Genomic DNA, 11,032 nt, shown 5'->3' with positions numbered 1-11,032 from the left:
AAGAATTATTTGTTTCGTATTACGCCACAATAAAATTTTCAAATTTGAAAATACTTATAGTTAGACTAGATATTATTGGATATTATTACTTGGGTCATGTTTCCAGTATCTTTTAGGTCTTTTACCAAACAACAAAGCAATCCTGGGTGGGCTAATTAAAAATCATTAATATAACGGAAAGACGAAAATGTTGTCAACGAGAAACAAAAAGCACAGCTAAAACAAGACCATATTACAGATAGTAGCTTGCCTTGCATTTCTTTCGATAAATCAAGTACCATAATGATACAAACTTACCTAATCTAATAGAAAAAAAAAATCATGATATACGTAAAGGCTTTTATTTTTCTATAACTTTTACTCAACTGGTCCATCTCTCCCTCCCCTCTCCCACTCATCCCGCCCCCTCCACCCTCACCACCTCCACCAACACAGTGAGCCTTTCAATTCTCCTGAAACACCTGCAAAACACTTAAACTTACCTTAAATAGGAGAGGAAACTGCTACCTTGGCTGCAGCAGGGACACAGGATGGTGGGTGGACTGGTGGTCTAGCGGGGGGCTTGGCGGGTGTTCATAAAGGCTGGGCAGGTCAGGGCGCCAAGGATATTTTTGTGTAGTGTGTTGTGTGGTGTGGTATGGTGTATGATGGTGTGGTATGGGATGTGGTGGTGTGGTATGGTATGTGGCAGTGTGGTTTGGTGGTGGTGTGGTATGGTATGAGGCAGTGTGGTTTGGTGGTGGTGTGGTATGTGGTATCTGGTGATTGTGTATGGTGATCATGGGGTCTGGTGGTACTGTTGTGGGTGGTGGTGGTGATGGTCAAAAGTTTAGATAAAGCAGCAACATTCCAGCAGTTCCCATAAAACTTTTGTCTCTTCTAAAAGTTCTGTTGGTCCTTAAAGGTTCTATGTGGTTGTAAAATCCATGGCCTTTGCTTCTTATGTATTTAATTAAGGATATTGTTGGCAGAAGGTTAGGTGTCCCTGAGCTGGGTCTTCTCGTAGTAGTGTGGCGCCAGTTCCAGCAGCCAGGAGGGATCTATCACTGTGAGGTCACGCATGAAGGCCTGGGTGGTGTGCAGCACCTCGTGGTAGATCACCCTGTGGTGATGGAGGAGGTGGTAATGGTAGTGCTGGTTAGCTTTGCCTAACTCATGTCAGGTTAACAGTGTTGGTGGTGGTGGATTATTAATATAGATAGTTAGCTGCTCTTGTTGCTATTGTTATTATTAAACAATAACAATAACTATTGCCAGTACTAATACAATAATATTCATAATTACAATAATGACGATTATAATGACAATAATAATAATAACAATAATAATAATAATAATAATAATAATAATAATAATAATAGTAATAATGATAATAATGATAATAAATTAATAATAATGATAATGCCAATGATAACAATACTTACCACTGTGGCTGGGTCAGGGTGTAGAGGGTGGAGGAGGGGTGGATGTGCAGGGGCAGGGCGGTGCGGACGGAGTGGTAGCAGCCGGAATGGTGGAGGAAGGCGGCGCTGGGGAACAGGCCGGCCGTGATGCACCTCCGGATACTCTCCACATTTCCTGCATGAGTGAGAGCAGGGAGTGGTAGATTTTACAGAATTTAGACAGTTTTCAGCATTACTAGTGGGAGTTTTGACAAATTTTTAGCATTTTTGTACTGAACCTGACCCTGGTGTATGCTGGCCTGACTGTGTTGTGAGGTAAGAGTTTGTCACACATGAAAAATTAAATAACATAAACAAAAGCCAATAAATTAAGCGTGATGTAAAGAAAAAATGTACAGCTTTCTCTAACGGAAATTTTGATGCTTAGTACGAACTGAGAAAAAGAAACAACAGAGGCAAGGAATAAATAAGAAAAGAATAGATGATAGAGCCAAAAAAAATGTAAATCAACTGAAGAATTTTTACTGACTGATAGCCAAGAAGAAGTTTACATCACCTGAAGGACACACACACACACACACACACACGCACACATCTCAATACCAACACACCATTCAATAAACAAGTAAACAGATACACAGACACTCACTACCACAAGACTTCATTTCAACACCACACTGTGTTATGAGCTTCTCCATCCGCCCTCTGATCTCCACCGCCCGGCGCATTGCTCGGAAGTTGATGAAGTACCTGGAAAGAGAGAGAGAGAAATTTTGTTAATATAAAAGTAACACATAGTACATAAAAAAAAACACAAAATAAAATGAAGACACAGACAATAAAACACAAAAAACACTCCAAAAAACACAAGGAACTGGGTAACTAAGGCAAACTAAACTTAACCTAACAAGAGGCTAAGAGAAGGTCTGTTTTAATATAGAAAATGGGAAGTCATAGAGAAAAAGTGAAGTCTTTCTAGAAAAATCGAGAATATAACAGGAAATATGTAAGTTTGGGCACACACCACAAGCCCAACATGAAAAGACTCACCTCCCACACCACTTTGAGCTCTGACCACCACGCAGGTAACTCTTGTAAACATTGAGTAGAGTCAGTGTGTCTCCTTCCATCACCTGAAACACATGGGAGACTTAGACAGATGGACTAATGTTGTGCTTCACTTGGGCAGTTCTTACTCAAGTGCAAAGGATGAGAGGGATGATGTAAGCTTGCTTGTTGATTAAAGACTATTTCGGCAAGTTAGTAGAAGAGAGAGGGAGCAGGATCACAGATAAGAATACGGAGTTGTGAGGCCAGTGCAGAGGTTGAAAAACTTAAGACATGGACATGAAGACAGGTTGGAAGGCCAAAAAACTGGTTCACAAATAACAGAAGGCCAAAGATCAGTTCAGAATTACAAAAGACAGATAAGCAAAGACTGGTTTACAAAGTGGAACAAAGTGAGTGAGTGCACAACCATGAGTGGCTTCAAGACCTGGCTGGATAAATGTGTGGATGACAATGATGGATAGAGAGTTTGGAGTGCTGAGTAGCTGCCTGTCTGCCCCATTTGTACTACACCCTCCACTAACTGTGTTCCTTTATCAAGAAGAAATAACATCTTTACCTGAAAGTTCCGCTGCCTGGCTCTGGCTATGTGGCGCTGTCCACCTCTGGGGTCAATGAACACATTTTGTACTTGAAGCATAGCCACAATGGACAGGATCTCTTCTGAACACTCATGTTCTCCTGAAAAATGCATGGAAAACTAGATAAAAAGTATTGAATGTTGCTTGGCCAAATGGAAGCTAAAAATTGTAGAGGACACAGAAAAGAAATACAGAAAAAATCTACCATTGCAGGGACAAAGAGAAACTGGATGTTTAAGTTTCAGAAAGAATCTAGAGAGGACACTTGAACTAGGTATATAAGAAAAAAAAAGTACAGATTCCTCCAGTAGACAAATAATAGAGTGAAAGAGGTTACAGAGGCAAGGCATGTTCATCACCTGAGGGAAAAAAAGACTAGACAAATATAGAAAGAAGACATGATAAAGGCAAGAAGTACATACTATCAACTAATGGACAAACACACTAAAACATTTCACTTCCTCTATACCACACACACACCTGACACCAGTAACATCTTGGCCAGCTGTGGAGGAAGAGGTAACTCAGCCATATTTTGCCCCAGGGGTCGTGTCAGCTGGCCATCTTCTCCTATAGCCCCTAGTGCAAACAATTCATCAAGGGCTGCTATGAGGTGACTAGCTGGCGGCGGTGATGGGAAGTCAAAACGCAGCATATTATCTGAGAGGGAATAATGAGAGAGCATGTGACAGGAATGTAGGGGAGAGCTTGTGTAAGGGGTGTAGCATGTAAGGGAGGGCATGCTATGAAATGAGTATGGCCCACATTCTGAAACACTTCCACACAGCACCTTCACTACTTTCAAAGGGCTCTAGTTGAAGTGACAGGTTTTTAAGGGTGTTTCTGTGATTCTAGTGACATGTTAACAAGTTTTCTGCATTATCAACAGGAATAATACTTTTTAGAACTCAGCTAATTCTCTCTGTGGTCTTTAAAAATGGTCACGGCGAGAGGGGGAAACGTTTCTGAATATTACTACTACTACTACTACTACTACAACCACTATTACTATTTACCTATCCCAAGAGCCATGAGGTTAAGCACAGCAGAAGACAAGTTAGTTCTGACCATCTCAGGTGGCGTTGCTTGGCTGAGAGTGGCAAAGTCCTCCTCCTTATACAGCCTGTGAAAAGAGCAACAGTACAGCCCGGGAGTCATGACCTATGGAAACACTCTTAAATTTGTTTCATTCATGTGTCGAATAATTGTTACACCATAGTCATACATACAAAGTCATTTGTTCAAGGCAGGACACAGAAACTCATGATGATTATGATGCTGATACAACAACAATGCACGCACACACACACACACACACCTGTACACCTGGCCAGAGCGAGTGCGTCCAGCCCGGCCAGCTCTCTGACTGGCTGAGGCTTGTGATGCAGGAACCACCACCAGCGCATCTGACTGGCCATTGAACCATCGCAGCTTGACGAACCCACAATCCACAACTGTCAAGGGATGGAGTGTGGTGTGAGGCGGTGTGAACATGATGATGGGTCGGATAAGGATGATGAAAAGTATTAAAGTAGTCTGGAATGCCCATCTACTGCCCCATAACAGTGTATGAAGCAGCTTATTCATGTATTCAATGCTATAAACATCTCCCATCATTTCTATATAAATTTTCAATCACTTTATCAATTATCCCTCTGAGCTGTTTTTTCTTAATAATAAGGAAACAATATAAAAAGTTTTAATCCATCACAAAACTACAAAAACATTATAACGAAGTGAATGATGTATGGAGAAGTAACTGTTGCCATCATCACCACAAGTTACAGCTACCACCACCACCACTGCACTCACCAAACACAATGCCTGGCAGGGTAATGGAAGTCTCAGCCAGGTTGGTCGCCACCACTACCTTCCTGACTCCCTGTGGAGGTGAGAGGAATGCCTGGAGCTGGTCACTGTTGTGGAGCGAGCCATGTAGAGGCCACACCTGCATCTTGCCTGTACATAGAAGAAAATGGATAAGAGAAAGAAGGTAAAGAAGGTGAAAATAAGAAGATATGAGAATAAACAAGAAAAAAAGAAGATAGACAGAAAGAGAGAGATAAAGAGGTAGATAAATGGACCAAAAAAATAGAAACAGACACACACTCTCTCTCTCTCTCTCTCTCTCTCTCTCTCTCTCTCTCTCTCTCTCTCTCTCTCTCTCTCTCTCTCTCTCTCTCTCTCTCTCCACCTACCTCCCTTCTCTCCCAACCTGCTGCTCTCTTCTCTCAAGGCAGACACACACTTGTCCACCTCCTCCACACCAGTCAGGAAAACAAGTACTCCACCAGGGCCTTCCTTTGTGTGGATTTTGAGAACCGTCTCCACACTGCTCTGTACATAATCTGCGGCCGCCTCTGTGTAGGAAAGAAGGAAGGTTTTAATTGCTATTTACTATTGTTTACTTGTTGCTAATTGTTACTAGAAGGAGAACCAAAGTACATCATTACTCTTATCGCATTATTGTAAATAGCAAAATTCTCTTCAATACCACAAATTTGACTAAGAACATACACACACACGGACACAAACATTAAAACCAGCACCAACCATGCAAATAAAATACATCAACTGGACTATTATCAACATTATTATAAGTAACAAAATTTGCTTCCAACACCACAAACTTAACTGAAGTCATACCCATGTATACACACACACACACAAGCACATATACTTAACCAAACACCAACCTTGCAAATAAAACACATCGACCGGAAAATTTCTCCCCTCCACTGACACCACCGCCGCTGTGTCTTTGGTCTTGTCCTTCGTGGTATTGTGGTTGAAGAATCGGAAAAGCTGGTCTGCGTCTACTGTAGCGGAAGACACGATAAGTCTGAGGTCTTTTCGTTTCCGCAGCACCTTCTTCAGCAACCCCAGCAGGATGTCCGTGAAGAGGGTACGCTCATGCACCTCGTCCACCATTATGGCACTGTACTATAAGGGCAAGTGTTACTATTGTTGCTTTTATGTTGTAGAGGAAAGCCAGCCAAGAGCAACAAAAAAAAATATAAAAAAAAAAAGGCCGACTTAGCTGCCAGCCCCCTACAGGTCTGAGTTAGTCAAAGGATAGGGGCAAAATTACTTTTACTCGCATTCTTCACTAGTCATCCATCACCTAATTAAACTGATGGATAAGAAGGCATCAAAACAAAGCCAAATATTTTCTTTTCAAATCAATGACAGTGCTATTATCAATTTAGCTCTAGCCAGTGAGACACATCATGAAAGCAGAAGTTAGCACTAATTCTGGACAAATACCATAAGTGCTACAATTGTCATTTATACTACCCTGCTTTGTTTACTACCAATCATCACTAACACACCTGCCGTAACAGTGGATCCGCCATCATCTCTCGAACCAAGAGTCCTTCCGTCACATATTTTATATGCGTCACACCCGGCGAGGTGCGGTCATCGAAGCGAATAGCATAACCAACCTCCCTGCCCAGTATCACATCACATTCCTCGGCAACACGCTCCGCTAAGGTGGTGCAGGCCACACGGCGAGGCTCTGTTATGCAGATCATTCCATCCTGCCCCCAGCCAGCCTCCTGAAGGTACTGTTAGGGAGAGAAATGTTATGCAGGGGTGATGATGATAAGAGTGACATGAGACAATCTTGCTGGTCCAAAGGAGGCAAAGCAGACAGAACTTGAATTTGTGACAGAAACAGAAACACACACACACACACACACACACACACACACACACACACACACACACACACACACACACGGCCCGGTAGCTCAGTGGTTAGAGCGCTGGCTTCACAAGCCAGATGACCGGGGTTCGATTCCCCGGCCGGGTGGAGATATTTGGGTGTGTCTCCTTTCACGTGTAGCCCCTGTTCACCTAACAGTGAGTAGATACGGGATGTAAATCGAGGAGTTGTGACCTTGTTGTCCCGGTGTGTGGTGTGTGCCTGGTCTCAGACCTATCCCAAGATCGGAAATAATGAGCTCTGAGCTCGTTCCATAGGGTAACGTCTGGCTGTCTCGTCAGAGACTGCAGCAGATCAAACAAACAGTGAATTACACACACACACACTCCTTTATACACTTGTGGAAAGAAATTTTATGTTATCCATGGTGGCAAGAGATTTGACCTTGTGATTCGAAAAAAGACACAGAAAGAACCAAACACGAGGAATTAGCGACTGAAACACACACACACACACACATTCCAAAAGACAATTAAAGAAAGAATGTCATGTTATTTAGCGATAACAAAAGATGTGACTCAATGACAAGAGACATACATTGAAGAATCACCATTGAACACACATACACACACACACCTGAGGAATCTGTGTGCTCTTCCCTGATCCAGTTTCACCGACAACAACAAGGGTCTGATAATTCTCCAGGAGGTACAGTATGTGGCTGCGCACAGAGAAGACTGGGAGCCGCTGCCGCTGTGCCTGCAGACTCAGGTTACGGTTAGGGTTGAAGATGAAGGAGGTGCTGCTGGTGGGCTCCACATCACTGCGGTCCTCGGCATAACTATTGTCATCTCCTGGTGGTGGTGATGATAGAAATGGTAAAGATGGTGATAAAAGTATTGGTGACAACAGTAATAGTAATGGTGGTGGTGGTGATAAAAAAAAACAGAAAAATGGTGATAAAACTAATGGTGATAACGATAATAGTAATGGAGGTAACAGAAACAGATAAGATGGTGATAAAAGTAATGGTGATGATAAAAATACTAACGCTGGTGATGGAAAATTATTATTATGACAGTAATAATTTTAAGATCCTAGAGAACACTAACAGGATAAATTTCCCACTCACCTGGCTTGAGAAATCGTCCTTTGAGAGACATGGCGAAACATACACGACAGACGCCCACCTGTAAAAATAATAAATAATAAATAAATAAATAAAAAAACACAGGTTAATTTATCAAAACAATACAGTCTTTTGTCTTGTCTCGCCCTTTAACTCTTACACGACACTCACAGCCATTACATGACACACAGTTCTTACACGACACTCACAGCCCTTACACGACACTCACAGCCCTTACATGACACACAGTTCTTACACGACACTCACAGTTCTTACACGACACTCATAGCCCTTACACGACACACAGTTCTTACACGACACTCACAGTTCTTACACGACACTCACAGCCCTTACACGACACTCACAGCCCTTACACGACACTCACAGCCCTTACACAGTTCTTACACGACCCACAGTTCTTACACGACACTCACAGCCCTTACACGACACTCACAGCCCTTACACGACACTCACAGCCCTTACATAACACACAGTTCTTACACGACACTCACAGTTCTTACACGACACTCACAGCCCTTACACGACACTCACAGCCCTTACACGACACACAGTTCTTACACGACACTCACAGTTCTTACACGACACTCATAGCCCTTACACGACACTCACAGCCCTTACATGACACACAGTTCTTACACGACACTCACAGTTCTTACACGACACTCACAGCCCTTACACGACACTCACAGCCCTTAAAATGCAGTCTTTTGTCTTGTCTCGCCCTTTAACTCTTACACGACACTCACAATTCTTACACGACACTCGCAATGAAGGAGTCACAACCACACACACACCTTTCTTCTTTCTCTTTATGACCTTTTACGCTTGATACAGCTTCGCAGGTCCTGTTCCCCTCCTGTGCTCCAGTCTCAGTCCTTCAGCAGCCTGCAGAAGGAGAAATTGGAGAGCACCAAGCAGGAAACACAGCAATTTTTCAGTATCCTCACTTCTCCCAGACCGCCACGCCGCCAGCTGTGTTTACTGTTGACGTTCGTGTCGATCCGGATTCTCTGATTTCTCTCTCTAGCATATCTCAATGATTCTTCAACGTTTCCCTTTTTTTTATGCAAGAAAAGCTGTGCAAGGGCAACGAAAAATTAGAGAGAAAAAAGGCTCACTTGATAGCCAGTTCCCTAAAGGATAAATATAAGCACTGTACTTAGCTAAGTCAAGTCATAGGAAGATGGGAATAGAGATGCAGGCAGGGAGTTCCCAGTTTATTTATCTATTCATTTTTTTACGAAGGGAAAAGAGCCAGTCAAGGGCAAAAACAAAGAAAAGATTAAAAAAAAAAAAAAGGGCCCTCTTAAGCGACGGCTCTCTACAAAGGGAAAAACGTCAGCCAAAATTTGGGAGCAAATGCCTCGATACCTCCCAAGAGAGAGAGAGAGAGAGAGAGAGAGAGAGAGAGATTCTGAATTCCTTGTAACGTCGAATAAACCTAAGAACTAACAGGTAATCCCTTCACTGTTCACAGGGCGTCTAGTCAGGTACACAGCACAACTAACACATGGAGAAGCACACTATTGACCCGAATGAGAATGATGATAGATTTTTTTCATTTTATTTATTTTTTGTGTGTGTAAGGACAACCGAACAAGGGCAGCAAAAAATGTGATAAAGCAAAGTCCTACTGAGGTGCCTGTCCTTTAAAAGTATATAGTAAATCCCCAAAACACTCAGCTATGTTCTTGCTACGTTATTATTAGTATCCTTATAAGCCTATAGTACTACAGAATTAAATCTTCCACTACACATATCCACGCTGTCAGTATCCTTATGAGCCTCTAGGACTACAGAATTAAATCTCCCACTACACATATCCACAGTCAGTATCCTTATGAGCCTCTAGGACTACAGAACTAAATCTCAGCATCCTTATCAGCCATTAGCATTTCACAACAGGAATTTGTCCACACATTCACACTGTTTGGAAAAAAAAACTTAATTAACAGATTCCTACACTACCTTATTTTTGTTCACTCTACTGACCATCTACTTTAATACGCGTGGTGAACCTTTACTCTCTACACCAGCACCATCAAACACACACACACACACACACACACACACACACACACATCATAGTACCTTCACACATCCCACAACACAAAGGAGAAGGGGAGATACAGAAAAAACATCCCTGGAGATCCTTCGAGCCTGTGTATCATGCCCTGAGGAGTGACAGGACACGCCGCCTCTCCCTGAAGTTATGACAGAAGGGAGAGTATGGGAGAGGAGGGAGAGGAGAGGCGTCAACGTCCCCAGCAGGAAGTGGGTCCAGAGGGAGACACCGCAGCAACCCTGTTCAAATGTCGAGGTCTTTGTTCCGCAGCTTTTATCCCATCCCGAAGACGCAGCGACGAGTGAAAGAGAATTCCTGGGAGATATCCAGCCGCGAACTGCATGGGAAGTCACAGGACGATGCATTCTGCTCTTCTTCCTCCTCCTCCTCCTCCTCATATTCCTCGTTCTATTGTTACCGCTTCTTCTTTTCTCTTAATCATCTCTCTTCTCGTCCTCCTCCTCCTCCTCCTCCTCCTCGGGACTCGGTAAAATATATCGTGCACCTCTTGTTCATTATTACGTTACTCCTTCTCTTCTTCCTCTTATGTCTCGCTCCATTGTTACAGCTTCTCCGTTTCTCTTAATCTTGTTCCTTCTCCTTTCGTCAAATCGTATTTCAGTAAGATTCATTTCGTTCATCATGTTCTTTCGACAATCATTTCTCTTTTTTTCTGTCCCTTTTCATTTCTTTCGTTATTATCTATTGGTTTTTCTTATTCTGTTTCTCATTTCATTTTTCAGCGTTTTGACTTCGGTTCTCGTCCCATTTTCTCTCCCTTTTCTTTCTCTCTTCTCACTGTTCTCTTTTAGTTATCTCTTCCATTTCTCCTTGTTCTCTTCATGTATACTTTCTCACATCCTTTTCTCTCTCATCTTTCTCCTCCAACAGTTACCGCACCGCCTCCTATTCTTCCTTCTACTCCTCCTATTCTATTCATCTAGCTCTTATTCCACTTTCATTGCATTTACTCTGACATTCATCCCATTTTCTCTCCCTTTTTTCTCTTCTCATTCTTCACTTATAATTATCGTATCTCTCCCATTTCTCCTCATCCTCTTGTCTCTCATCTCCTTCAACAGTTACCGCACCTCC

The 11,032-nt window shown here is 42.6% G+C and overlaps 1 protein-coding gene across 2 annotated transcripts; it reads right to left on the bottom strand.

The window, feature by feature from the left end:
- Window positions 1–931: 931 nt before the first annotated feature.
- Window positions 932–8,867, bottom strand: LOC123510617 (probable ATP-dependent RNA helicase DHX35). 2 transcript variants are annotated; one of them, XM_045265902.1, is made up of 15 exons: window positions 8,667–8,867; window positions 7,855–7,912; window positions 7,359–7,576; window positions 6,385–6,621; window positions 5,749–5,995; window positions 5,251–5,412; window positions 4,865–5,011; window positions 4,371–4,506; window positions 4,069–4,175; window positions 3,533–3,712; window positions 3,031–3,152; window positions 2,454–2,536; window positions 2,053–2,153; window positions 1,425–1,578; window positions 932–1,102 (listed from the first exon to the last, which is right to left on the bottom strand). In XM_045265902.1, the coding sequence occupies exons 2-15, from the start codon at window positions 7,883–7,885 to the stop codon at window positions 976–978; spliced, it is 2,052 nt and encodes a 683-aa protein (XP_045121837.1). In that variant the 5' UTR covers window positions 7,886–7,912; window positions 8,667–8,867; the 3' UTR covers window positions 932–975. The 2 variants fall into 2 exon arrangements, with proteins under 2 accessions (XP_045121837.1, XP_045121839.1); XM_045265904.1 differs by having other exon boundaries at window positions 8,689–8,867.
- Window positions 8,868–11,032: the final 2,165 nt, after the last annotated feature.

The sequence above is a fragment of the Portunus trituberculatus genome, chromosome 29, assembly GCF_017591435.1.
Source record: "Portunus trituberculatus isolate SZX2019 chromosome 29, ASM1759143v1, whole genome shotgun sequence".
Lineage (NCBI taxonomy): Eukaryota > Metazoa > Arthropoda > Malacostraca > Decapoda > Portunidae > Portunus > Portunus trituberculatus.
This window is presented reverse-complemented; position numbering and strand designations above follow the sequence as displayed.

Excerpts from the sequence above, each read along its gene's own strand:
- LOC123510617 (XM_045265902.1), bottom strand. The coding sequence starts at position 7,885 with ATGTCTCTCAAAGGACGATTTCTCAAGCCAG. Across the intron at positions 4,176-4,370 it reads CGCTCTGGCCAGGTGTACAG|GCTGTATAAGGAGGAGGACT; the intron begins GTGTGTGTGTGT and ends CTCTTTTCACAG. Across the intron at positions 2,154-2,453 it reads AGCTCAAAGTGGTGTGGGAG|GTACTTCATCAACTTCCGAG; the intron begins GTGAGTCTTTTC and ends CTCTCTTTCCAG.